The sequence below is a fragment of the Pochonia chlamydosporia genome, chromosome 1 (assembly GCF_001653235.2).
Source record: "Pochonia chlamydosporia 170 chromosome 1, whole genome shotgun sequence".
Taxonomy (NCBI): Eukaryota; Fungi; Ascomycota; class Sordariomycetes; order Hypocreales; family Clavicipitaceae; genus Pochonia; species Pochonia chlamydosporia.
The window spans coordinates 5,490,968-5,518,742 of NC_035790.1; the positions used below are offsets into that span (position 1 = coordinate 5,490,968).

Consider the following 27,775-nt stretch of genomic DNA (forward strand, 5'->3'; position numbering starts at 1 on the left):
CGTCGCCAACACCTTGTCACCTTAGACGCATAGGAAGGAAAGACCAGACCGCGGTGAAGCTGGCATTTTCACAACTGACTCAACCTCCTACATTCGAACCAGACACTTCATACTTGACGTCAAGAAAGCAATGAGGCACCTACAATAAATACCTACGTAGGTAGGTACCTGGAGAGATGCAGGCAAGCATGCTACCAAACCACATCCTGACATGGAGTAAGCAGCTACTTTTCTAGGAAAGCCGAAAAAAATCAACTTTAGAGGTTGATATATCGATGGAATAACAAACAAGGTATTATATCAGTAACGTTTTTTTAGTCAACGGTCGACTCAAAACAGTTGCATGCATGTACGCAGGTCGTGCTTGATGCAGGAACCAAACCCTGAACATGAGAGATTGAGCCATAATTAATTCAGGTCGCTCCTAGATGGGCCACTACAACACTAAATATAGACAAAGTAATAGACAATATTATTGCCACGTAAACACAGAATGGATAAAAAATAGGAACAAAAGCATGTCGCAGCATTTCTGACCCCATATGCAAGAAGTTCAGAATACATGAACGAGTTATACGTCTCGTATCGGCGCTTGATGCAGCATTTCAAGCCGCACCAGGACAATGCCACGCTACGTCAAACTTGCACCATATGGGTATTTTGACCCCTGGGTTTCGTTCGTGGTAATAATAGTGACGACAAGTCTTGTCTCTGTACCTTAAAAACGACGACTGGTCATCTTTGGCATCTCATTGGTGGGGCGACTGGGGAGGGTGTTGATGCTCGGCGCTTCGCAGTATCGTGGAACCAATCACCATGTCACTACGTCCTGGGCACGTCTGTTTTAAGTGATGACCCTCAAATTCAGGACCAGGGTTGTAATATTTTGTCCAATGAATTGTTCGGCGGCTGGTGATACAACAGCCCACTGCCGGCAGAGCATGCGGAATACATCACTGTCACGGCAATGATGGGGGGTTTCTTAGTGAGTAGTCGCGAGTTGCGCCTTGTTCATTTATTTTGGGCTCATCGCCATCTATCCCCTCTACATCTCTACCCAAGTCTTCCTTCTCTGTTACACCGACCAACACGTTACACCAACAAAACACTGGGATATTCTCATAAAGGCGTTGACCGCTTGCCCATCCTCATCCCCAATACTCTGATTGCGCCATGGCCACCACGTCTCATGCTTTCCCGTTGGCAACAGAAACCGCTGGCAATGGTGGTTCTGGCTATGGTGGCGGAGATGATATAGGCAATGGAGGCGACAGCTCCCGGAATTCCATGTCCATTTCGACTGGAGGCTTGGTTGCAATCGTCGTCATTGTTGTTATCGTCGCTATAATTGGAGGTTTGTTCGTTCCAGCTCTGCGTGACAGCTTGCCACTAACCACCGAGATCCAGCCTGCACCGCGACACTATTCTTCATTGCCAAGAAGCGCGAGTGGAAAGCAAGCGAAGTCCTTCGACATTCAGTCAAGAAAGTAGTCACTGCCATCACCCCCAGACGAACCGAATTCCCAGACTCTGTAAAAAGATCCATGGGATCATCCAAGCATGGCAGGAAGAACAAGGGCGACGACGTGCCACCTACACCACGACTTCGTCCAGAAGACCTCGAAAAGGGGCTTGCGCAAACCAAAGAGAAGAGCAAATCTAGAGGGTGATTGAACAGTGCTATTCAGGAGGTGCAGGATGTGTGCAAGGAATCCGAGCGACCAAGGGGGACTCTTTTGAGTCATGTGTAGTTTCACCGAGGAGCTGATTTATTGTGGTACGGCGGCGATATTTACATTCTCCTGAAGGTGTTGGAGCTGGCACTCCGCCGCCCCCCTCTTGATTGTTGTCGAGGAGTTGACTCGGCTTCTTCTTGCTGCTTCTTCTTCTTGGATTCAGGAACAAATGTTACCTGGCGTTCGCCGCCAACATCACCGCGTTGTGTCTTCGTTGTACGTCCTGATTTGTGTGCTCGTGAGCCCAGAGCTGTATCCCGTACGGGTCGGCCTTCATTTTGTGTTGACGAAATTCTCATCGTGATATCATCCTTAGACCTGTTTGTAGAGCGAATTGCTTCATCATCGTCGCTGGATTCATCATCAGAGTCCTTGGCCTGATAACGGGTTGGAGCCTTAGGATCAACTGGCTGGTCAACCACCGTGCTGGGGTTGAGTAGCTGGAATTCCTTGCTGGTTTCGTCCACCATGAATTCTTCATCTTCGAAAAGCTGGGCGAAACGGTCGTCTCCCAACACGCCAGCGTTGGTATCAATCTTGTCCCTGTTCTCCTGTTTCTTCAGAATCTTGTCAACCAGTTTCTGATTGACCTTGACCTTCTTGCTGCCGCGGATTCTACTGGCGCGTTCCTTCTCAACCTTATCCTTGACGCGCTTCATTCTCTCCTCCTCCCATGCATATGGGTTGACAATCAGCTTAGCTTGCTCATAAAGCTTGGAAGCGACAAAATATCCGTGCATATATGGCCGCAAGAGGTTTGTCTTGCCAATCAAATGGGCCAGACTCAGTTGCTTCAACTCTGGGAGAGTCAAGAACTTGTAGTTGTCGTAGGTTTCCGTGTGTACTTCTTCTGCCATTTCTTCCACCATACTGTCCAGGAACGAGCACCACTTTGGCGCCGGGCCGAGCTGGGGAATGAAAAACGCGTGTTGTTGCTTGCCCTCATTGGCAGTGAGGAGCATACCAGTATTCTTGCACCATGCCACATCATTTATATCAACCACGGGTTCGACCGATGTCCATGGATCACCCGTTGCTTCGTCCCAGAGTTTAATAATTCGCTTATCAGCCGACATGATCTTCCTTTCTTGTGAAGAGTTGGTCATATGGAAAAGCTTCTTAACAGGGAAGCCATATCCGTGGTCTTTCTTGAGCAGAGCGACAGGGCGACGCAGGTCAAAAAGCTGGACCATGCCAGTAGAGGATCCAGTAGCAAGTGACAATCCTGACGAATTGAAGTCTAGTGCAGTAACCTCGCCGTCGTGCCCGGCTAGTAATGCAGCTCTGGACTTGGAACGCGGGTCCCAAAATTCGACAGTGCCTATTGAAGTACCGAATGCCATCAAGTTGTGTGTATTCTCCGCGTTTGCGGCGACGTTGACGCTTCCAACGCCAATGCCGCCCTGCAACCCACCGCCGGTCAACTCGTCGTCGCCACCCACTTCGATTTGGTACGATTTCATGAAACGTCCTTGCTCTAGATTCATGCGAAACACTTCTCCTTTACCTTCTGAGTCTAGGCCGACCGCAGGCACCAATGCCTCTGTAGCATGGCGATCGTAGAGCACGTCACGGCCGTATCTTGGCAGTCGGACTTCGTAGTGGCATCCCATTGGTGTATGAAACTCGAGTCTTCGATCATTTTGGAGATGTATTGACTTTGAGTAGTCGGAAGAAAGGAGAACGAATGAGTGGTTCAGAGAATTTGTGTGGCGGGTGAACGACAGAGACAGCTGCGGGAGGTTGTGTACATGCATTTGCGGTTTGTAGGTTCCGGTGCTCATTACCCAGTCTCCATCTTCGCTCACCCGAATGCAGTTGCTAGCCTCCTCGAATTCGAAATCTTGAAGGAGTTCAACACGGTTTTGATATTCGGGATCATTTTTCAAACTTCGCTTCCGTCGACGGGCGAGCCAATCTGGGAGTGGTCGGGCAGTGGAAGCTCCAGAGATTGTGTAGACCGGGACTGTCCCCGGATTGGAGAGCTTCATAGTGAAGGGATCAAGGTCTGCTGTCCATGTAGCGACTCTCGGCTTTTCGGATGAGACCTATAACCGTTGGAGATGGTCAACAAAAATGGACAAGGTCGGTAAGTGTGTCCAGACAAGTTTGCACCGAGCCAGTCGAGAAATAGCAAATGGCACCCACGATGCTGGTGGCAGAAAAAAAAAAGTTCAAGGTGACAGCCACCGGTGAGCCTCGAGTGTCCCCACTATTCTCGGTGACGGACCCCACCGAAGGAACCACCGACCAAGGTAAGGAAGGCCCCTTCCTTCCCTGTCGCGCTAGGAAACAGCTCAGACTCTAACTGGCCATCCCCAGTTCTCGTGAGACCCTCCGCTCCTACGACCTCAAAGTTGCACCGGTGAGCGCAACGGCGCCTTGGTTTTTCGACTTTTCATCACCGTAACGGCAGTTCTGCGACCCTGTGCCATTTTATAACAGAAATTACAGTATACTGTACAACAGATTCCTGTCTTCGTCGCCAATCGCTTCCACGACAACTGCCTGGCTCCTTTGAATCCGACCCGATCACGGTTTCGCGACCCTGGCTCACCTGGCTGGACATCAATATTCGCTGAGATGGAGCCAGTGAAGTTACTGTATTTGGGAATCGCATGTTGTCAATAGGATAATTGTTTTGCAAATCGAAAGGCTGCACCGGCAGACTGGCGCTGTAGCCACGCTCTTGCGCTCAATCACTTCGGTTCTTCTCGCAATCGTCACCCTACTTGCGGGGAGAGCCATTCAATAGGCCTTGTGGCATCACTCAACTTGGTCGCAAGGGCACCACAAACGAAGCAACCGAAATGGACGCCGCCGAATATGATACCAATGTCTTCGTCGTGGTGCGTCGATGGCTGACATTCCTGCTATTGGGTTCTGGTTACTAACCTTGCTCACAGAACAACATCGCCTCGATTTCCTTTCGCGTGTATGAACCGTCGTCTGATCCGCCCCAGAGCTTTGGTCTGGCCGCCATCGAAATCGAGAACACACTGAGAGAGCAAGGCCACATCGTTTATTACGATGCGGCCAGGCGCGGTATCTGGCATTTCCGAATTGTTGGCAAAGAGGGAAGTGACGAAGTCAGTAGTCAGGAGCTAGACGCTTCACTTAGCTTACGTGGCTACTCACTTACAATTGGTGAGGAAGGTTCATTTGAACCAAGCAGCCTTCCGAAACCTCGACCACAGCAGCCACAAACGGGACATACGCCAACCAGCTCAACCTCAAGCGCCTCAGCTTTGGACCAGACGCAGCGCCATGCTCCGACTTCTACATCATACTTGGGTCCACCTGGATCGCAAGAGCAGGACTCCAAAGGGTATACCTCGTCGGTAGTTGACTCAAAATCGGCACTAGGGGGCTCATTGTCTCCAAAAGCTTATGAGAGCTTCATCACCGCGACCCTCCTAGCAGTGCTATCTGCTTTCTGCAGTCGCACAGGTTCTATTCCTCTGAATTACCGGACTATATTACTTGCTCAGGATGCATTAGGAAATGATGGCTCTCACGACCTGGCTGCAGAGAAGGTCCCTACAATTGGGACTTTCAGAGCCTACTTGACAACCACCGGAGTTCTCGTGATCTGCATGGGTGTCTCAATTTGCCATGGCCTGTTATCCTATGGCGACATGTTGAATCAAGCTCCGAGTATACCAGGACAGCAAATTCTTGCCGCTCCATTCGGCGTAATTGCGAGTAATCAACTTCCAACTCCATTCGAGGGTGGTACGGCGAGCATGGCCCAAACACCAAACACACAAGCACTGAGTCTTCGAGGAGCTCCAGACATTCATGATTCAGTCTGGAAACAGGCATGCTTGAAGTTCCTGCAGCTTCGTGGTATTGCCCAATCAAAATTGACGGACTGCTTCTGGATGAACTTGCTCATATCCAGACCGAAGCTCCAGGACGCAAAAAACGACAGCAAGAGATTACAGATGTCTAGTTCAACGGTCACAATCCCCTGGCCAGGACCGTTGTGCTTTCGAAAGAGGCCGGTGGAAGTGTCGTCTACAAGCCGAGTCGGAGCGACGATACTCCGAGGCCATGAAGAAAGCCATGACCCCCTAGGTAATGCACAGTCTTGGTTTAGCTCAACCTCTGAGCGAGAGGAGAAAATATCCAAGAGAAAAGCCGAGCGTGTAGCCACATCAAGTGAAGGTCTTAACCATGACTCGAGACCTTCAAGGCCAAACGGGCAATCTCCTCTCACGTTGAGAAGACCGAGCACGGCAGCAGCCGGCTCAATGTACCCGACACCACCTGATGCTTTGCAAAATGTGAATGGAGTAACACCCTCCCTGGATGGTACCTTGTCCAGCCCAGGAAATCCGCTGTCCGCCGTGGCCGTCCCACCAGAAGCGGACACCAATGGTTCGACATCGATGGCAATGGCGGAGTCTTTCGAACCTGGACAGGATTTTTCAGAGCCCAAAAGGCAAAGGAGTGACAGTAATCTTCTGGGCGAAGCCGAGCACATATTTGGGGATATGGGCGAGGATATGTTTGGCGACAATGACATTACTGAAGCCGACTTCAATTTTTTTGACGAGGAACCGGAGGATATTGATCTCGATGCTGCCATGGAGGAGATGAGCGATGCAGCAATGGGTGCGAATACCTCTACAGAGGTGCCTACAGTTGAGGAGGAAACACCCAAAGCCGCTGAAGTTTTGAAACCACAAACAGAGATCGAGAAGGACCCTGCTGTATTTGCGAAACCCGAGCTGCGCCACGCGGTCAGCACGCAAAACGATCATTCAATATCCCGAGGAAGAGACCATCGGCCGGTGTCTATGAAGCGAGAGTCCAGTCCATTCGACCCGCAGACTGTCTTCAAACGAGTTCGCGCGTCATTGGCAGCGGCCGAACATGTCAGCGCAATCACGAAGGACACCAGCCGAATGACCAAAATATTTGAAAAGATGGATTTTGACCCGACACTTCCTATGATTAACAAGAAATATGAGCAAGGTGGTCAATTTGATTATGGCAGAGACATACCTACTGAGAGACCGAGACTTGAGACTGGCATGTTGCCGGAAACCGACTACTTGAAGCGCCATGGTAAACTAAACAGAGGATTGAAGGACCACAGGCTATATAGCGGTTCACTCGTAGGGCCGCTATCAGGTTTGGAGCCGCCGGCTTCTGGCCCGAGCCCCACGAAACTGGAACCGCAGATGTCGGAAGGGGAACAGAGCAGCGCAGAGTCTGATCCAGACGACTCAAGCTATACAACAGATGAACCAACATCTCCTTTGAAGTCAAGTGTCAAGCAGGCGCCTGTGGAGGACGATGCGATCTCGCAAGTGACGTCGTTGAAGGAACTAGATGTGGTTGAAGAACCGGATCATCAGTTGGCCACGGAGCTCCCGCGACTATCCAAACCCGACACGCCAGAGCTGCCACTTTCTATGTTGTTCTTAGACCCTGAACCTCTATCTCTCGAGCTCACTCTGAGTGATGAAGACTTGATCCAAGTCGCTCAAATATTGACAGAACAAGCTGCGACCGGCAATTTGGATTTATGTAATACTGGCCGCCACAGCAAATCCTGCTCTCTCGCCAGCCAAGCCAGACCATCATTGCTAAACGATGCAAGAGCAGCACTTCAGCAACTCCGAGAGGCTGTTCCGAACTTTTTGCGCGGCGTCGAGCCTGTCCGTCTCAAAGGCTTTTTGGACATCCAGGATGTACTCCTGCAAGGCCAACCCAGAATGCAACCACGACCCATACCAGGGAGAGATGCAAATGCAGAGAAGATGCGTCCCAGCAACCTGTATCAAATCCCTGGACCTCATTTGGAGGTTCGTAGATCGGATGCGAAGCTTTCCGTTTTGCCTTCAGCTGTTACATTCTGGGAAAGCTTAGGATTGGCGCCGTCCTCGGGTAACAAGGATATAACCGCAGTATGTGTTTTCCCTGGATGGAAGGGGATGGTCGACAATGCGAAAACGTTCTTGGGTCGAATAAAGAGTGTGTACGAAGTTTTGAGACTCGGATCCGTGGAAAACATGGCCATTGCATCGGACATGGATGACGGTGTTGTCCCCTACGAAGTTGATCGAATTTCGACCTCTCCCGATGCAACTTTGACAGGACATGGGTCAGCCCTGGTCGGCAGCATGGAAACTCTGCGAGGTGCACTCTCGAATCTGACAGTCTCGGACACAAATATTGTCGTTTATTTTGTCTATTCCCCGAATAATCCTGGCACCATTGTTGAAGCATGTGCTGCATTTCAGCGGTTTTTTGATTCGTATCAAAAGGATCTGACTTTGAGAAAAGAACCTGCGACGAATGAACTCGTTTTACAACTTGTTTCTTCCGATTTGTTATCTTCACCTACATCTGTTGTGGTCACGTCCTCTCCCGACCTCGTGAAGCTCTGTATGGAGACTTATGACCGTTGCACCCTCTTTGGTGGCCCAATGCCAGCGCCGGCCATACGATTGGAGCAGCCTCTGCCTCGAATCATCGACTTCAGGCTGAATACACAACCATCCGTGTCACTGATCAGAGAGAACTCTTGCATTCACGTTGCTTATGCGCAGACCGTGGATGAGCGTTGGGTGACGGCTGCCTGGACAGACGATCGAGGGAATCAGCAAGCAACGGCTTCCTACTGTCTGGGACGAAAGGGCAGACCATTGTCTAGGTCGATGAATGAAGTGGCACACGAGATCTGGGAATCTACACTGGATCTAATATCGGCCTGGAAGGTGCATTGGCGAATTATCATCACGAAATGCGGGCCGATGGATCAACAAGAAATCGAATTTTGGATCGAGTTGGCTCGGACAGAAATCAAGCTACAAGTGACGATGATCCTGATGACGGTTGATACCAACCCGTCGTTACAGCTGATCCCACCTGTTGTCAAATTACCACAGGCGTCCGTGCCCTTTTACACCACACCGGTTTCGACGCCGCAAGCGAACATTGTGTCGCCAGAGCAGAGCGCGACTCCGGCGACGCCAGCAAATGCTACGGCTGCGACTCCTGGAGGAGCTGAAGCCGGCGTTGACTCTGAGACTGATGCAGTCCTTGCGGATGTCACGGATCAAACATGGGGAGCCATTGTTGCCCACCGATTGAGCAATTCCGTGAGTGTAACGGACTTGTTTCCAGCATTGATCAGTGGCTACCTGATCAAACGGACGGGCGCCCGAGTTGAAGATGTTCCGATGGCAATGGAAGTCAATCTCATACATACAGAATCCTTCCCGAGGTCTTACGAGCCTCTGTTGAGGGAAATGCTTAGCTACTTTAGAGGACTCGCTACTCTATCAAGGGCTAGGGGAATGGTACCACGGGAAACGGATGTTCGTCCTTGGCATATTGCCGCAGCCGAAAAGGCAGCCCGGGCGATGTATTTGCTCATGTGATTTTGCAGTACAAACAGGCATTTTGGTATTATTCAAGCGAAGAGTCACGACTACATGTAGATCGATGAGCATAGGGGCGGAGTTGTTTTACTGGCGAATTGCAAGGCGTTTGGAGAATTTGCGTGTAGGAGTTTGTCAGGAGAGCTGGTTGCATACATTGATAGGATTAGGATACACAAATACATTGGAGATAGGATAGTAAGTACATTACTTGGAGAAATGTACTTTTTGTACTGTCGCACAACACAGTACTGTGATTGAGTTTCGCAGTCAATTCTGCAGCACCTGGGGATGTTGTCCTGAATCTTGCATTATCAATTTAGGCAACTATCACAGAGTACGAAGTCAACTGACATTGGCTTGGTGCTGACGAATCAAACTTACTTGAGAGTCAAGGCTGATTTAATTTGGTTGCTGGCATTCAGCCTGGATGGAAATGGAAATGACGCATTGGTCTTGAAACATCTCGTTGACTCAACCATCCCACTATCCCTCCGAATCAGCCATTTACCCAAGCAGATAAATATCAATGTATGTGTGAGACTGCATATGAATGAGTCAACTTGGGAAATTGAACCTAGCGCCACCTCGTTGGTCTTGCACCAGTTGCCGAATTGGTGCGTGGCGAAGTTTTGACCAGGATTAAAATGGATCTGTCATTGAACTCAACCGAAGCAAATCAGATGTATTAAGAAGCCCATCATCACACAACGAAACCAACACAAACTTGTCAAACTAAGCAATTCACATCATAAACAGCAAACTCTCACACGCATGTCGCCAGTGTAATGGAACCTGCGTCCCTGACAAGTCTCCCCGATGACTTGTTACTCGACATTGTCGAAAACCTCGACACCACCCGAGATGTATCTCATCTCGGGGGCGTCGCCAAGCGGACACATCGTCTCGTCGAACAAGCAGGTTGGAAAACATTTGCAAACACGAGATTTCCGTCCTTGAAATCCCCATTTGACCAGGCCTTTCCGTGGTCCAAGGTTGTTGATAAATTCTCCTACCTTGATCGATGCTGGGACAAGCGTGCCCTGCAGTTCAGCATGTACAGAGCCCAGCGACCGCCGAGGAAGAATGCACATGGCGCTCCCAGACAGGCGATTGATTTCCATGGCCTCGTTGATGCTCACTACGTGCCGTCTTTGGATAAAGAGGTCGTTGCCTGGGGAGGCGGTGAGGATCTCCATGTACGATGGGGTGATGACGTGAGGCAGACGTGGAAGAGCATCTTGGGCAAGACGACGAACTATGCTGCAGGGACAGGCGATGTGACGTGCTTGAAGATTATTGAACGGCGCGCAGGACATCCCGAGGTGGTGGTTGGGAGGGCAAATGGGGATGTGCAGGTTCTTTCTGCCTCGAAGAACAAGTCCTTTGGCAGGCCGACCAAGACGGTCATCAAGTTGGATGAGCGGGAGGATGCGTATCAACAATCTCCGTTTAGTATCTCACCGGGACGACTGGCCGTTAATTGCACGGAGTGGCAACCCCGTACAGATATGCTGGCTACCTGTCGGAGTTCATATCTTCACCTGTACAACATCCCGTCTGAAAGGTGTGCCGACCCTCAATCACTTGCATTCTACGACATGACCAAGGATCGACCCTCCAATGAGGAATCCTACGTTCGGGATATCAAGTTTTTAGGAAGGGATAATCTTGCTGTGGCATTGGGAGGAAGCTCCCAGCCCATTCAGTACGGCACCATCCGACCTACTGGTGTGGAATTTATGTCCGCGCCCCATAACCCAGCTATATACGACAGAAAGGAGGGGAAACTTGAGCCGGCTATGTCCTCAGAAATAACAAACGTATGGTCGATACAGCCAGTCGGACACAAGGAGAGTAACAATCTCCTGCTGAGTTCCTGGCATGACGGATCCTACCGACTGATGGATATCAGAACACCATCCCCCTACGACGCCATATACCGGGATAGCTTTCAGCCCTATCACGCTGGTGGCCCGTTACTAGTGTACGGAACCGAGAGATTCGTCTCTGGCAACACCACCGCTCCAACCCTACGCTTATTCGACTTTCGCTTCCCGAAGCCGTATTTTCACTCTACCGCCTTGCCGTGTTCACCACACCAGCCACAACCAAGAGTTGCATGCTCACCGCGGAGATCATTTGATGAAAAGACCGCTATTTGGAAGTGCAGACCTGGAAGTAGTAGATGTAATTGGCACGAGGCCATGGAGTCTCCTTGCTTTAGACAGGACGCTACGCTTTGGTTAGGATTTGACATGCGGTCCATGGATCGGGTGTTCTCACTGGCAAAAGCATCAGATGCATCGGATAAGTTCTACGTTGGCCTTCGGGGAGCGTTTGCGGAAGCACAGTTAGTTCTGGCGGAGGATATCCCTACCCGAAGACAGACGATGCATCCGTGTCCGGAAGGATGGCGCGCATCGGATATGTCTAATGTTTCTGTGGCGGATACAGGGATCGGCCTGTGTATGAGTAGTGTGCATGAGGGAGCGCACGGTGAGCTGCATAATAGCATGCCTGAGATGTTGTTTCAATCTGGTAGTCAGGGTAAGAAGCCGGGATCTCGTGTGCTGTTGGATCCCCCGGAGGGAAGTAGATTCGACACTGCTTGGCGGCAACAGATGCCGTTGAGGTTTAGAGATGGTAGGCACAGGAGGACTTAGAGTGTTCCAGCATAGATACATAGTTGTGGTGTTGATATTGGCGTTTTGGATGATTTAGACTGTCATGGAGGCGCATACAACACGGAGCGTAAAGCATGGGGAATAGAAGTAAAGTCAAGGCATGCTCATATCAAATGTATTGTATAGAAATGACATTGCGTTATAACGATATATGAATAAATTTTACAGCTTAGATTCAGGTACGATAAGTGCTGATCTCTCCTTGAAGGCTTGCTCGGCCTCCTTCTCGATACGCTTCACCAAGACATCGCAGGTGGGCACATCGTGGATGAGACCCATGACGGGACCAGTAGTCCAGACCTAATCACGCCAAGTCAGTATTCGATAAAGGCTTTAAATAATTGGACGTGTTCGTAGGGGGAAGGGCGAAAACTTACACCGTGCTCGGGGTCACCATTGATAAACACCTCTCTTCCTCGCTTGCCGCTGACCAGAGGCGCAATCTCGTTAAACTCGCCAGTAGGGCTCTCCTTTTCAATCTTGGCAGCCTCAAGAGCAACCTTGTTCTTGAACAGACGGCTAGTGTTGCGCCATCTTCTCAACAGCAGGGTAGTGTCGTGCTCATCGCTCTTGACAATAGCATCCTTGATGTTTTGGTGTACGGGTGCCTCGACAGTAGCCATGAACCGCGTGCCCATGTTGATACCCGAAGCGCCGAGCAACAGCGCCGCAGCCAGGCCGTGGCCATCGGCGAAACCACCGCTAGCAATGAACGGCACCTTGAGGGTCTGGCGGGCTCTGCCCAGCAAGATGAAGTTGGTGATGTCGCTCTCGCCAACGTGGCCGGCACACTCGAAGCCGTCGATGGAGAGGAAGTCGACGCCGAGCTTGACGGCGCTCTGGGCGTGGCGAATGGTGGTGCACTTGTGGAGGACGATGATGCCAGCCTTCTTGAGCTGCTTGATGACAGGGCCGGGGGAGTTGCCTGCCGTCTCGACAATCTTGATGCCCTCGTCGATGATGGCCTGGGCGTAGGCACCGTAGTCGGGGGGAACCATGGCCGGGAGAAGGGTGATGTTGACGGCGAAGGGCTTCTTGGTGAGAGTGCGGCAGCGTTGGATTTCCTGGCGGAGGGCAGCGGGCGTAGGGAAGATGAGGGCTGTGATGATGCCCAGACCGCCGGCGTTGGAGACGGCAGAGGCGAGGTCTGCGGTTCCGACGTGCATCATGCCGCCTTGGACGACGGGCACTGCGACAAGTTAGCCATTGGTGCGTCGACATGATGTTGAAGGGTGAAGCTCGAGAGACGCTGGCGATGAGAGTGAACTCGTTCTGGCCCGTGGCTCTGAGAGCTTTAGATTTCAGTCTGTACATACCGCGGATGCCCAGCCGCTTGGTCAATTCCGTAACAATAGGCATCGTGGCTTCGTTACTGGGTGTATCGGCTTGGAGATGTTGTGTGGTGTTGAATGCAGTAAGCTCGTGATGACGACCAAAGAGCTCTCTCAGCTGAGGTGTTGTTGTCTATATCCAAGACAAATTCGCTAGTGCAAGTCTTTCGCAATACAGTTGGTATAAAAACGACGAGAAACAACAAGATCTATAACCGCCAGGAAAGACACTCGGATAAGCTGCAACGACGTCAGAAAGAAAAGATTATAAGATGGAAAGACACAATGCCGTGGTTTGTTTGAACGACCGAATGACCACGGCAATGCAGGGTTGCGCCATTGGCCGGCGGCCAAGCAAGCCGAGGTTGGGACAGGCGACGCCCCACATTCTCTGTTTGACGGCGCCCAGGGCCAAAACGGGGCAAGTCCAGGGCTGCGTTGGAGGGGAAGGAGCGACTTTGCAGCCCCACCAACACCTTACTCAGCCATTCTGCCATCTGGTTGTTCATCTCACATGCCAGCTCAGCCCAGAGTCCCAGATAATCCATCCAGTCTCCATTCGGATTCCGGACCATCTGCCCTCTTTGGAACTCGTCCTTGTGCCACGTCTTCTCCAGATGTCCTTCGCCCCCTGTGCGCCGTATACCTTCTCACCCGTCTCACCCGTCCAGCTTGATTGCTCTTCAGCTTACGGGGTAGTCGTGTGGGGGAAGCAAACATTAGCCAGGCCTTTTCGATAAACTCCGGACCTGGTTCGTCACCTTATCTTCCCCCATCCGGAGCTGATGATGGGATCTGCCCCGGTTCCGTTGGCTCGGTTATTTCTCCAGACTACTTCGATTTGCCCCGGATCTTGATCTAACTTGCTCGTTACGGTACAAGATGGGCTTGGACAGTTTCCAAGGGGGTAGTTTGCCGCCAATTCACAATGCCGCTTTTCGTATATGAAACAAACGTCGCATTCGCATTTGTCTACCAACCCGTCAACTTACACTCGGCTTTCCCATATTGTTCATAACAGCCAGATCCTTCTGACGCCAGGTCCTCAACTTTTTCAACACATCAACGTCAACAGATTTATCTAAAAACATCTTTGGACTAGTGTCCATCCTCCTACGAAGGCCAATTGGGAAGCACACCAGAGCAGATTGGAAGTAAAACAAGTGAGCCACAATATCCAGGTTGAACTGTGCCTCATTGCATTGTTTCTGCTCCGGCCCCATACACACTTGTACATCCTGAACCTCATAATGTATTCTCGTGGATGGACCCTGCGAGAGCCAATATTCTGGAAAATTGTGTCGGTATCCCAAAAACAAGGGCACATAAGTAGGAGCCAAATCATCCCAGTGTGTAATCCGGTACTCAGACCCATTTTGTCTCATGACATAGTCGATGAAAGCGCCGTTGCCTACCCTCGGCGCTCCGAAAGTATAAACGTCGACTCCGTCGTAGCCCTGACCTCGCAGGTAAGCTGCCGCCAAGAGTGCGGTAGATCCTCCGAGTGAATATCCCGTAAAAGTAACGCGGTACGATGGCTGTCGCTCTCTCGCGTCGTCCAGCAGGGTCTTGAATGTGCTGGCTACGTCCTGCCATGCATCTGCGAAACCTGTGTGGACTTTGCAACCTGGGACGAGGTCACAGTCTTTGGGTATGATGACGGCATCGGCAATGACGTTGCGCACGGTAGTGGTGGCTCTGATTACACCGACAATCTCTCGACGGACGTGGTCTAAGGCCACGAGGCCGTTGAGGTTCCAAATTGAGCCGCTGGTTGAGTAAACTTGTTAGTGCTGGAGCACGAGAGAAGTGTCTTGAATCAGAGGGAGATATTAATCGCAATCCAGCAAAGATCTGCTTATACTACCTGAAAGATCCTACAACTGTAACTTTGTTGTTTTCAACAGCAGGGCAAGCACCCTTGCATTTAACGGTGGCTCCGGGTTTGACGCCTGTATTGCACAGCGCAACTAAGCTATACTGGGCGTAGAACTTGAAGTTGTTGAGACAATCTTGTGTCATTGTCACTGCGCTGAGTACAGTACGGTTAAAAAAAAAGTATAGAGGTATCGATTTTCAATGGACTTAACTAACAGCAGCCTTGGCTGGGAGCGGAACGAGGACCATTGGATGGTTCAGGGTCGCTCAACACCAATTTGGCAAGCGACAAAAGGATGAAAAGGAACGTGGGCTTCATTTTTAGATGTGGGTGTGTTTACTTTCACTTTTTAAACGCAACCCTCACATGAGGAATGTCGTTCACTGAGCCACTTTATACTCACGCAGCATGCCTGTTGCACCAGAGTCCAATATTACTTTAGTTAGAAACTCATCTTATCGACTTACACATAGGAAGTGATGTAGCCTCTGTGTGTTCTTGCCTCGGTTCGCAGCCTAAATATGCGCGCTCTGACTGTAAGTGGTGAAGGTTGCGGGTCAGGGCTGATCTTGTGAACTACAACTGAGGGGACTGTGGTTGGATCAACCAAGAGTATTGCTTTTCGCATGATTTAGAACATACCTGTTGAGTATTAGGGTAATGAGGGTGGCCAAATATACTAAGTCAAGGATAACTAAACCAAGCTACTGTCACAGTACACATTCCTCCCAGGCTACCTATGAAAGTGACTGGCTATTTCATAACCAGCTTCAATTTATTTTGTGAGACACCGAATACCCTGATTGGTTTCGTGTCTGGCTGTTACCTTTATCAAACAACATCTGCAACTGCGCTCATTACAGCTTCAGCTAAGAACTACACCCTATGTTAACAACCTATTACACCTCTGTCACAAACCCAAGCATTCCCTAAACCAAACGCAGCTGTAGTATCATTACCCAACCCATGTGCTAACTGTAAGTCGCTATATGCCGAGGACGAGCAATCTTCCCCCGCTTCGCTTGATATCCCCGTTGTTAGCTGCAGTAGTGCCGACCAATCTTCAACTCTCACACTACCCATAGCTTCACCAAGAAGCCAGCCTTCTGTATAGGTAATCTTTGTTTCAATCTTCTTTCCCCAAATTCAGTATAGCCTTACAAGTCTCACGGGTCACTCGCATCCTCTTCACGAATTCTCTTAACCTCACCATGCACAACAGCTAGCTTCTCCGCACTCCTAGCCGAGATATCACAAGGAAACGGCAAGGGCCGCGGAGCCGGAACAGGCTCATACTCAATCTTCAACTCCACGGGCTTCTTGGTCGCCGGGTCAATAGGCCTGGTGATGTCACACACCCACGCCATCTGCGCAACCATAATCACGAGCGCTCGTTCCGCAAATTCGAACCCCGGACAAGCTCGCCTTCCGTAGCCAAATGGCGCAAAACCCCGACAATTGGGGTACGTGGTGAGTGGTTCTTTGTAAGTAGGGTATGAGGGATCGAGCCATCGGGCTGGGTTGAAAGGCTGTTGGTCAGGGTATACTTCTTTATCCATGAGAATGGCCCTGCGTGACAAGCATCAGTATCTGTATGATAGACGTTAGACGTGACATGATGACAAAGGAGCCTCACGAATAATTGACGTGGAAAATAGTCCCTTTGGCAAAGAAATACCCCTCATAAATGTCATCCTCTTCCAACTGATGCGTTAGTCCCATCTCAGCCGCAAAAGATCTGTAGCGTAACGTTTCTTTAACCACGGCCCTCACCATAGGTAGGTTTGGAACGTCCTCCCAGCTTGGCAGCCTCTGTAATCCGACCACCTCATCTACTTGATTCTGCAACTTGGCCATCCACTCTGGATGCTCCATCATGAGATAAATAAACGCCAGCAGCGCATTTTGCACAGATCTCGCACCGCCACCGAGTATACCGTAAAGAGCATTATCTGCCTCTATATCTGAGATGGCATACTCGCCTCTACTCTCCAGAAAATCCCTATAGATGTTGTTCTTTGCAATGCCCTGCTTGATATGGTTGCTCACATGCTTGCGCACCTCAGCCACCATCTCATGACCGACCTTGCGAAGGGCGTCCATCTTGGCAAGCGATGGCATCATCCATCTAGGGAAGAATCGCAGCATCGGGAACAAATTAACAGGATATTTGTCAGGGCGAAAACTATCCACCGCCTCGTTGACGTAGGCTTCGTTGTCCACGATGAACTTGTCTTCCGCCGAGGACACGTTGATGCCAAACATGGCACGGGCTACGATGCCGTAGCTGTAGCGGAGGAATTGACTTGCGTGGCTTCCATTGGATTCCAGGAGGTCGTTGAGTGTGATGATGGCTTCTGTTTGCATGAGGTTTTGATATTTGGCGCTCGTGGACATTGACATAGCCGAGTTTATGAGTCTTCTCTGGCGGCGCCATCGATCTACATTCATGTTGAGAATAGATCAAAAATCAAGGCTGAAGTAGCAGATACTTGCCATTCTTTGGCATAAAGGCCGTGATGAGATCTCTCATTATATACTCAAAGGCATAAGGGAACGACCGCCCTGAGTAGATTCCGCCTCTTTTCACAAACATGTCGCTGACGATTTTGTCACTCGAAAGCGCAATATTTGTCTCTCCCAGAACCTTAAACTGTGTGATTGGACCATACTTCTCTGCATATTTATTGAAAAGGGGCATGAGATTGCCATTGGTGGCAGCCACTTCTAACGCGCTGCCCAACAGTGGGAAACCTGCCATGTGGTCAGAACCAGTAGAACGGACAGGCAGGATTTGAAACCATTTGATGTATTCGAACCTTTGGGTCCTGGGGGCACCTTGGCACCTTTTCTCCGTTTCAGCAGGGCGGCATACTTGCCGAGATAGTAGAGCATGAAACTGACGAGCAGTGTAAGTGAAAGGGTTTGCGGCAGGGCCATTGCAGCTGCGACCGAACCGTTGAAGTTTCATTCAATGTTTGTCATCAATACACTTTATCTTCTTTTTAAACAAAAATACTCACCTGTACTTCAGAAGTTTGTCCAGCTTTGATATAGCCATCTTCTCATGTCGCACGTCTTGTCCATTTCGGATGCCTGCGTCACACTGAGTGATGTCAGTCGAAACATTGGCCTATAAGCTTTCGTCAATATTTTCAGCCCTTCCCTTCTTTAGTCTCCGCAGATGCATGAATGTCTCCGAGAAGGGTCGTCGTATTAGTCGTTATGATGATTTGTGCCAAGCTTAAGCCTTTTATGTCTCAATAAATAGGTATCGGTCTGAAATTGGCTATGGCGTAAACAATCTCGACGCCTGTTCACAAGTGGGCTTTGCAAGGGATATAGATCGTTTGCGGCAGCAAAGAGTCTCAATATAGGAAGATATGTTCTGCGAAGGGTATGAATTAAGAGGCATATCAAACTCGACTTTTGCGTACAAGGACAACTATCAACATCGAAATAGAGGATATCTATTCTGTTACAACCTCATCCAGCCCATTGGTCGACTCCGGTTCGCGCCCACCCTCATTTACAAATAATGCTTCGTTTTGCTCCCAACTGTCTGCACATGTACTCTTGTTGTAGTTTAGATTCATATCTCATTAGACCAAAGATTCACCATCACTATCCGGTCATGCCAACCTCCGGCGCCATCCTGGCCATAGGTGGCGTACGCTCTCGAGGCTTGTCCACAAGATCAGCATAACCATCCAGGCTCGCGCCCATTACTTTAACCATGTCAAATATATGCACGCCTTTGAACGTCTCTGCCCATAGCCGAACGACAGCACTCGCGAGTTGCCTCAGCTTAGCGCCGTCACTTGTCACCATATCCATATGTCCATGCATCGAGCTGGGACCCGCAAGTGACGGGTCGACGGGAACCGCAAATTCAGTTTCGTCCAGCATACGCCGGATATTCTGCAAGAGATTCTTTTCTTCCGGGGACGCCGCTGGATCTGATGGCGTGATTGCAGACAGTGTTATAAGCCATTTTGCTAGTAAGAGAGCGCATTCGAAATTGCATACTGGTATTGTGTACTTGTCAGTCAAACGGAAGATAAGGACTGGTAAATGGTATACAATACTTACGGGAATGCTGTATGCTCCATTCAGCAGATTTCGCTCTTGCCACGTAGTTCACACCGGCCTTGACTAGCATAGATAATACATGCACAGCCTGGAACACTGCTCGGTGCAGTCTCAAGCTACGGTGTAACAATGGTGTGCCATTCAGAGCTGATGCAATCATCATCGAATCTCTGGTTTCGAGCGCCCGGCTTGGTGGGATATCGGTATACAAGCGAATGTACGCCAGTCGCAAAAGTGCTGTGGCATTGAACGTCAGCGAACCCCCAGAGCTCGCATCAGTGTTCATTGAGTGTCCAGATTCTGCGGCCCGAAGTTGGTGTCGATGCTCAAAGCTCGTTTGCCACACCCGCAATGCCTGTGAAACCTCTTCCACATCCTCTGGTTTCAATGTTCGTTGAACATCGTATGGCGAGCCAGCCGCAAACGATGTCTGTTTCAAAAGATATACGTGTTGAATCAAAGCATGAATTAATATATAATGGCCCAGTGACGACAAGTGATTTGGCAAGCCCTGGGTAGTGCGGCCGAATAGTCGGGAAAAAGCTTCATGTACCGTGATGTCTGCCACAGGCGTTGACTGCCGTAATTCCTGCCATTGCCAAGCAGACTCTGCTCTCCACAACCTTGATCGAACTGGCATGTACAAATTCAGTTCTGCTGTGAGAAGCAGTGGCGGCATGTCATATGCTGTGCTGCACAGATTGAAGAAACAAAAGGCAATTAGTTTCGTGCGGTTGGCTCCTTCTAGGCGTATCCATGACTCCCATTCATTAAGAGATGAAGGACTGGCCTCAACGTTCAAGCCTTCTTCGCGGATAAGAATGGCCAAATTGCTCTGCAAAGACAGAGCTTCTTGAAGGATTGTCTTGGCCCCCCACAAACCAACGGCAAAAAGAAGTAGAACTGCTTGTATGGTTTCAAGTCTAGCGGCTGGGGTATTGGGAGAACTAGGAAGGAAATAAGTTAGCTGTGGCTAAAGAAAGCAGGAGGCCGGTAGGTGCTCTGGTAAATATTTGCAATACGTACTATGGCTCGCGGTGCGTGTCTTGCGTGACAGGTCGGTCAGACTGGGCTGATGCAAAAGAGTGTCGATAACTTATACTTGGCGACGGTCTTGTTGAATGCGGACTGTACGAAGCGGCCGTTGGCAGCAAGGCGTGTACTTCAGAGCTATGTCGCCTCCTGATTTGTTCGAGTGCAACGGCTTTAGCAGCATACCACAGTGCATAGCCTCTATTACTCTCAAAACGATACTGAGCACCAACCGCCAGTATTGCCAACAGCAACTCAGGACCCATTTCAACGGGCATCAGGGTCGGTAAATGTAGGAAGGGTAGATGGTCATGGAATCCGCTGATGTAACCCTCAAAAAATCTGGATAAAGTGTGACGGGACGGAAAGACAAAATCGTTCGGCAAAACAGTTGAGAACTCGTCAAGACGACTTTTCATGATGTTATGGTCAGCGACAGAAATTCGAAGCAGGTTGGCTCTCGACGAGTCTTCATGCAATCGCGTGCCTGTATCGACAGGCTCTCGAATATCAGGTCCTAAAGAACCGAACCGAGATGGAAACTGTGATGAAGGTCGAGAGCTACCTCTATGGTTAATTTGCCCAGGAGCCCTTGCCCACATACTGAACTGCTGGTCAGACTCAAAGTGCGGAGGCAACAGATGCTGAGAGCCTGCGAACTCGTCTAGGAACAGGTTGTAGTCGTCGTACACCGGTTGCGGGGGCTGAGGCGCAAAGCCAGACGATAACATAGACTCAGGTTGTCCCTGCCGAGGTCGCTCCGAATAGGCCCCCATCGGTTCATCGAAGCCTTTCACTCTCCCATGGTGAACTGCGCCTTGTTGAGTTATGTCATTTAACATAGGGGCCATTGTATTGACCTCTGTTGCCAAAGCAGCATCCGAGAGAACATCCAGGTTGCAAGCCGCGGATCGTGGAGTGGCAGCATGGGGGTCTTGCGGTAGGTGGTGGCTAGGTCCAACTCCGGGGTTGACAGGCGCATGATGATATGCTGGCTGGTGTTGCTGTGGCTGTTGTTGATGTTGAAGCGAGCCATGTTGTTGATTAAGGGAAGGTGTGTGTATTCCTACAGCCTCCGTTTCAATATGGCTGTCTGAGATTGATGCTTTATGGGAGGTTGTGCTAGAAGATGGCCTTCTTTGCTGCTTATTATCTTTGCTTCCATCATTAAGGTGAACGAGTTTCTCGTGCCTGACTAGGAGATCACTGATGTCCATATAAGTATACTGATCCCAAATTATGAACAAGAAAAGTCAAGGGAATTAGGAGGTAGTGTAGGGAATGGTGAGTTGGTGTTGAATGTATTGGGGTACATAGAATGTGAGTGTGCAACTGTAAAGGCCGGGCACAGAACTGGTGGAGCAGAGACTGGCCTAAGTAACATATCCAAGAGGAAGCCACTTGTGCGTCTGCGGACTTGTACTTGGTGTTGGTGCAGTGCTGGAACTGGTGAGGGGGGAAGAGACATCACCTACTGGTGGATGTTTGAGGGACGTGACCATGACGTTCAAGGTAGGCAGGTGGCTCACAACTTACCGTCGTCCAAAGGTTTTCCCACAACGATCCCAGCCGCAAGCAAATGGCTTCTCTTTCGTGTGAGTTCTTTCATGGCGTTGAACATGCTCAACTCTCCTGTTTTGGTTAGTCCATGGATGTCGACAAATACTTGCTCTCGCCAGACAAATAACAGAATGAATTGGCCACAAACCTGAATCTTTTGCTGCAGTATTTGCATGGCAGCGTCTTGGGCTTCTGGTCACGGCTTTGTCCTGGCTCGCCCAAGGCAAGGCCGGCTCCTTGTACAAGAGGAGGAGCGCCCTCGAGACTGTGGTGGAGAGGAAGCATAACGCCCAAAAAGTATACAAGTATGACCAATGCCTTTGACTTCGCATTACTCCCTCCGCGGAGGGAGGGTGAGTATTACACGCTCTTTGGTTTTTTTTGGAGATGTTGGAGGAAAAGATAGGAACCTTTGTGGGGTGCCACTGAAGCACAGGAGCCTTGCCAAGTATGTGGTAAACTCGTCGTCAGCGGAATTCAAATAATTTGGCGGCCGTTTCCGCGCTTTCCCCTCTTCCTCCCTTGTGATATCGTGCTGAAGAGGTAGGTGAGGAGGCACTTTACTAAGTTGGAGGACAAGGAGGGTGCGAAAACAGCTCGCTAACTTGCGGAAGATGATAGCACAGTCATTGGACGTCTCAAAAAACGATGGCCTAGCAGGCAGGGATTATGACACGAAAAGGCGGAGCACAACTCCAGCCTGACCAAGAGTGTTTGACACAGCTGAAAGAGAGGGGAGGAGTCGGAATGGGTGCGTTCTGAGTCCTGACAAGGCAGACTCCTGGACCTTGGAAACAGATCTGTTAAGCTGGGGTAGGATTTGGGGAGGAGGGGGCCGGACTGCGCGGACTGGCGTGTCAGGATGTTAAACAAAGCAGTGACGAAGATGACTGCCAATCCTCAATACCATGCTATGCAGGTTTGAAAGATCTGGGGATTGAGCAAGGGCAAAATTGACGCGAATGGGGAAATTAGGGATGCCCAGGAATCTCCGGGGAACCTAACGGCGCGCAATGCCTGGCCTGTTCTGTTCTTAAGCTAGCTGATGTTCGGGCATGCCACACAGATGTAATGCAAGCAGTCATGCCCATGCATTGATGCCATGTGCCAGCTAGGGGAGGGACAGCTTGCTTCCAGATTGGGTAATAGGGCTATTCATGTGGTGAGGCAGGAAAGGCAAGCGAGATGATATTCTCGGAAGGTCGAGAGAAATACGTTTCAACACTCGCTGTTCCTCGGGTGCGGAGAGCCGGGGCTGGGTAATCTTTGGCTTTGGCCTTCTCTCCAAAACATGGAACCATACCCAAACGTCATGTGGGGGGCACAATCGGATATTCCCCCCATGGGGTTAAACCTGGGGTCATCTCCGCATTGGAGAAGGAGGGCAGCTTTGCTTTGGCTGGGGCCAATTAAGCCATGGCGTCTTGAGACTAGCAGTAAGCTGCAGGCACGCCTCACTTCGAAATTCGCAATGCTGCTCTTCGGCTGGGTTGGCTGCTTTGAGGAAGTGCATCATAACCAAGCCAGGTAAATTTCCTGGCAAAAATGGCACGCTGAACTCCCCAGCGATAAGTCCAACGCCGGCAAACCGGTCACGAAAGCCGGACGTTGTTGGTTTGGTCGTCTATGCAACCTCGTTTAGTACCGTCGGAAAGGCTGATATGTCCGTTTGGATTGGGACTTCCCTGGTTCCCCGTGGAAGGGCGCTAGCTTTTTGGGGGCCTTCGCAGTGATCCGACCCTGGTTCTAGTGGATGTTTCCAGGACATTTGCAAAGTCCAATGACCATTGAAACGGGCGAGAGCAGTATGTTGATGAGCGATGCGAGGAAACTGGCAGGTGGAAGGTGGCTGGTGTTGAGGGTCTATGCTGTGCTGAATGACCCTCTGGTACGTAGTTCTTGGGACGAAACAGCGTTGTATGTATTTGCCGAGTCTGGCATCCCGACTGTACTGAGGTTTGTCGATCATAGTACCTTGTCAGATTAGGCTTGTCTGCGGTGTGTTATTATTAGATTGTAATGTGGAAGGACTGGTGCAACGCTCCCCTCCTCTGAAAACACGCTATAAAGACAGGGTGGACAGCAAAGCACAAACCCACAGATAAGGGGCAGATTGAGATTGGTGGTTTTGCTTGAGCACCGTTTGGAGGATGAGGTCGTGTGCTTGCCTCATCGACCATTCTTCCTTCTCTCGCGTATCGATGTGCTAGTAGTCGACGACGGCGTTCACATCTGGCAATCCTGGTTGCGACATTACAGTGCCATCGCCGCGAGCTTAGACGTTTTGCATACGGAGCAGACGGGAAAAGACGATGACACGGTATGGCCACCGGGTGGCTGAACTTTTTCAAATACTCATCTGAGCTTAACCAAGTTGCGTCAGAAGAAACAGCAGAAAACTGCTGTCAAGGCATTGTTCGACTGTTTTGCCAGCAACTGCTGAGTCGACAAGCTATGTCCAGCTCCGTTAGCCACGAAGACACCATTTGTTTTGTGTCGACATTGTTGCCGTAGCGTGGGGGCCAATATTCAAATACTGAGGTCTGAGTTGGCTGAACCAAAGTTTTCCGTCTTGGTGGCACTTGTAAAGACTTGTCGTCTTCCAATCACAAGATTCAACGTCCTCATGCTTTCTCGTATGTCGCAGTTTGGACCATGCCCATCGTCAGATACCTGCCCTTTTCTCAAGGACGAAACGCGGGGTTTCTGCGCTAGGGATTCGTACAAAACATGTGTCTGGTCATTGTGACAACAGTCAGGCGGCTTCAAAGGGTCAAGTTGGTTGGATATTTGAATAGTTGTTCGACTGAGTGCTGTCCTTTGGAAGTCGACAAGCTTGGCGAACATGTAATGAGCCACTGCTCGCAGCTGCAATACGACGGCATCTGGAGCCTCAGATACGTCTACACTCGACTGAGCTGCCTTTGCGTCCCTGTCTTGGTCATGAGGCAAAGTCCAGGAATGATGGTCTGCGTCGTCGTTTGTTAATAGTGCGACATGATTTACGAGCTTCCCAAGAGGAACACATGGTGTTGTATCGACCGAGGATCATGTGAAGCTCGCAATCGCTCCTTCCCCACCCATAGAATGTTGTTTGCTTCGACATCTGCAGGCAGGTGCGTCCCATCCATCGTACTCAAAGAAACTCAAACTCAATTCCATTTGGACGGTGGAACATTTTGCGCTTCTCCTGAATTTATCAGAGCCACGTTGTCACAATCGCATCATCATCAGGTAGTTATTGAACCTTCAGCACGGCACCATCTCATATCAGTTCACAGTCCACGATGCTCGACTTGCATTCATCCCTCATGTGATGGTACAAGGTCCGTGTATGCATGCTTCGAATACCGACGCCAAACAATCAGACAAAATACAACCCCAAAGTCATAGCCCCAACCCCCCGCATGGCATGGCATGGCATAGAATCGCAAGGCACGGCATTCTGGCTAAAGTAACTAATAATAATTACCATGCATCGCAACTGCACTCCACCTTGATTTCCAAATAGCCGACATCAAATAGATTTGTGTACGAGCGGAAACACCGGTGTGGTGTTTGAACCATCTTCGTGTGTTGGGAGAAACCCAAGCTTGGGAGGTTGTCACTCTCCAAAGGTGTAGACACATCGTCGGACTATGTACTTGCCACGACCTTGGTCCAAGAATACGAACATCGCCTCCGGCAGAGCAGTTTCACCGTACGTTGCACATCATACCATCATCGTCATCGTCGGTAACCACCATCATCCGTAAATTCAACGAACTATGGGTGTGGTCTCATATGCCCTTTAGTCCATCCCATAGAGGTGGCATTCGACGGTCGAAATTCACAGTTTACGTGCCTCTCACTATCGCTAATCTTCAAGCCGCCGTCATATCTAGAGGGTGATCTGCCGAAATCGCTTCCGATAAAGCTATCACGTTTGTTGTTCTAGGTAAACGAAGGTCTCTCCCCATCGATCGACCTTGGGTGGTTATCCTCTACCCGAAACATTTCAGGAGCTTAGCTTCGATTGTTACCGCGGTGCTAGAATCAGGTGCATCGCCATCCAACTCAGTGACGTAGCACTACTGCAGCGCAACCCAATTTTACTAATCGTATAGATCAGTCTATGCTGCCAGCGTCAGACGGGCAGCAAGTCGTGACATTGAGGGTGGCAACTCGTGGCAGCTAAGCCAACACATTCTGGAGGAGAACGGCCATTGGTTTCGCAAACACATGGACGAAGTCTGTCCCAAAAGGTCCAAATCTAGACCTTTTGGCGGACGGTGCCGTACGCAAGTTTGTCAGGTTGCAATGTTACGTCTGACAACACTCATTTCTTATACTACTTTTATCGTGGGCAGAAAAGTTGTGTACTCGACATTCCATGAGTTCTTCATAACCATCCGACACAGATCCCTATCCAAATACATTATTGCAAGCTTTTCTCCTTGAATCGCAACTTAAATGGAGACCAGGCTTCCTTTATGCGACACACTATTATCCCAGATACAGATCTATAATCAAACCCATTAATTATCCTTGCAGAGAATATCCAACCTCACCACTCTCACTGCCCAACTTTACCAGCCTGGCACGCATTTCTTCAGCACGCTGTCTCTCGTTGTCACTCAGCTTCGAAAAATCAACTTTGTCGACATAACTGCCGATGCCATGCTGGAGAACATTACGAGCGCGGAGCTTGCTGCCACCAGAGTGGCCGACAGAACCGTGCAGGGTGACGCGGTCCTTCTTGGAGTCATAGACGCCGCGGTGCAGGATATTGTTATTGTAGAAGGCAATATCTCCAGGCCCCAGCTTGACCACAATCTGCTCAGGCAGAACCTTCTCAAACGGATCAGCGTTCCTCTCGGTATCAGTGCGAGGACGCTTGTGGGATCCAGGGACCAGAACGAGAGACTCATCTTCCCAAAGAGCAAAGTTGTATTGCGCGTGAAAGCCAGGGCGGCCGAGACGCTCCATCTCCTCCTCAGCTGAAGCCTCGGCGGGGATATCATCTCGGTGCCACCTGAGCTCGAAGTCGCCATCGGGACGGACAAGCATGTTGAAAAGCTCCATGACAAGCTCATCATCATTGCACTGCAGCAGCTCTCGGACGATGCTCAAGATTTCCTCAGAGAAGTACTGGCGAGTGAAGACCTCATGGCCTGGAAGATCAGGGTTCATGAGATGCTGAACACCCCAGATCCCCTTTTCGGGAGAGAAGGTCCACGGGGGAAATTGTTTACCAACGGTACGGATGTGTGGCCATTGTCCTGATCTTCCAAGCTTCTCAACCTTGAGGCTGGCTTCACGGAGTTCCTCAAGCTTCTGGCCACTAACAATTCCCCGGACGACAACGAACCCATCCCTTTCCAAGTCGGCGAGGTGGCCGGATGACTTCTGGGCAGGCATGTTGGCAAGATATGTAGGCTTTGATTGACGATAGTGTATTGAGGATTCTGGTCGTGGTGAACGCGGGGACGGTAAAGGAATACTAGATTACAAAGATGTTGTGGGGTCTGGTTGATTCTAGAGAGAGAAAGCTCTTGGGTTTTGTGAGGTTCGGTGGGTGTGGGAGAGGAGAAACTGATATATATTACGGGGAAGGGGGCGAGTAGATCAGACGATGTTGGATATTATTCCATCTCTGCCCCAGACGACGACAACCAGACCCGGATTTCCGTCACGACCCGACGGGAGCCACTTGGAGTTTGCCGCCTCGACAACCTTTTCGTCGCATGTAGTTCAACGGCTACGACACTGTGGTTCTTCTTGTCTCCACTGCAAGAGGAACCGTGATGCTGCGTGACGACAACTTCCAAAAAGGGTGTCGAGCATGGCCCAAACGAGCCTTTTTGGCCACTTCATCATGTCCGTTCAGGCTCTCCGTTGCCGCGAGCCTCCTTGGTTGACACACAGTCAAGCCGCAGCAGAGTCATGGAGCATCTCCACACAGTGGCTAGCTGTGTAAGTTGTTTCGGCGTAACGTATCATCCAAACCAGAGACCAACAATATCTCCACATTCTGGCGCTCTCTCCTCCGTATTTCCCCTACATATGTACCTCCACA

General features: G+C 50.2%; 8 protein-coding genes across 8 annotated transcripts; 4 read left to right on the forward strand and 4 right to left on the reverse strand.

Annotated features, from left to right (window-relative positions):
- Positions 1 to 1,173: 1,173 nt before the first annotated feature.
- On the forward strand, positions 1,174 to 1,670 carry VFPPC_13085 (hypothetical protein; the record flags this gene model as incomplete). The annotated part of the gene is made up of 2 exons (XM_018290862.1): positions 1,174 to 1,354; positions 1,408 to 1,670. The coding sequence occupies 2 exons, from the start codon at positions 1,174 to 1,176 to the stop codon at positions 1,668 to 1,670; spliced, it is 444 nt and encodes a 147-aa protein (XP_018149893.1).
- A 122-nt stretch (positions 1,671 to 1,792) lies between these two features.
- VFPPC_01428 (WD repeat protein) lies at positions 1,793 to 3,727 on the reverse strand (the record flags this gene model as incomplete). The annotated part of the gene is made up of 1 exon (XM_018281262.1): positions 1,793 to 3,727. The coding sequence occupies one exon, from the start codon at positions 3,725 to 3,727 to the stop codon at positions 1,793 to 1,795; it is 1,935 nt and encodes a 644-aa protein (XP_018149894.1).
- An 819-nt stretch (positions 3,728 to 4,546) lies between these two features.
- VFPPC_01429 (mediator of RNA polymerase II transcription subunit 13) lies at positions 4,547 to 9,136 on the forward strand (the record flags this gene model as incomplete). Its single annotated transcript, XM_018281263.1, has 2 exons — positions 4,547 to 4,585; positions 4,643 to 9,136. 2 exons carry the CDS (start codon positions 4,547 to 4,549, stop codon positions 9,134 to 9,136), a joined length of 4,533 nt encoding a protein of 1,510 aa, XP_018149895.1.
- Positions 9,137 to 9,924: 788 nt separating this feature from the next.
- VFPPC_01430 (F-box domain-containing protein) lies at positions 9,925 to 11,802 on the forward strand (the record flags this gene model as incomplete). The annotated part of the gene is made up of 1 exon (XM_018281264.1): positions 9,925 to 11,802. The coding sequence occupies one exon, from the start codon at positions 9,925 to 9,927 to the stop codon at positions 11,800 to 11,802; it is 1,878 nt and encodes a 625-aa protein (XP_018149896.1).
- Positions 11,803 to 13,911: 2,109 nt separating this feature from the next.
- VFPPC_01432 (lipase) lies at positions 13,912 to 15,176 on the reverse strand (the record flags this gene model as incomplete). Its single annotated transcript, XM_018281266.1, has 3 exons — positions 13,912 to 14,088; positions 14,177 to 14,937; positions 15,068 to 15,176. The coding sequence occupies 3 exons, from the start codon at positions 15,174 to 15,176 to the stop codon at positions 13,912 to 13,914; spliced, it is 1,047 nt and encodes a 348-aa protein (XP_018149898.1).
- Positions 15,177 to 18,657: 3,481 nt separating this feature from the next.
- VFPPC_15367 (C2H2 transcription factor (AmdA)) lies at positions 18,658 to 21,008 on the reverse strand (the record flags this gene model as incomplete). The annotated part of the gene is made up of 3 exons (XM_018293120.2): positions 18,658 to 19,061; positions 19,126 to 20,072; positions 20,152 to 21,008. 3 exons carry the CDS (start codon positions 21,006 to 21,008, stop codon positions 18,658 to 18,660), a joined length of 2,208 nt encoding a protein of 735 aa, XP_018149899.2.
- Positions 21,009 to 24,714: 3,706 nt separating this feature from the next.
- VFPPC_18705 (hypothetical protein) lies at positions 24,715 to 25,110 on the forward strand (the record flags this gene model as incomplete). The annotated part of the gene is made up of 1 exon (XM_022430276.1): positions 24,715 to 25,110. One exon carries the CDS (start codon positions 24,715 to 24,717, stop codon positions 25,108 to 25,110), a length of 396 nt encoding a protein of 131 aa, XP_022285980.1.
- A 1,128-nt stretch (positions 25,111 to 26,238) lies between these two features.
- Positions 26,239 to 27,117, reverse strand: VFPPC_13086 (phytanoyl-CoA dioxygenase; the record flags this gene model as incomplete). The annotated part of the gene is made up of 1 exon (XM_018290863.1): positions 26,239 to 27,117. The coding sequence occupies one exon, from the start codon at positions 27,115 to 27,117 to the stop codon at positions 26,239 to 26,241; it is 879 nt and encodes a 292-aa protein (XP_018149900.1).
- Positions 27,118 to 27,775: the final 658 nt, after the last annotated feature.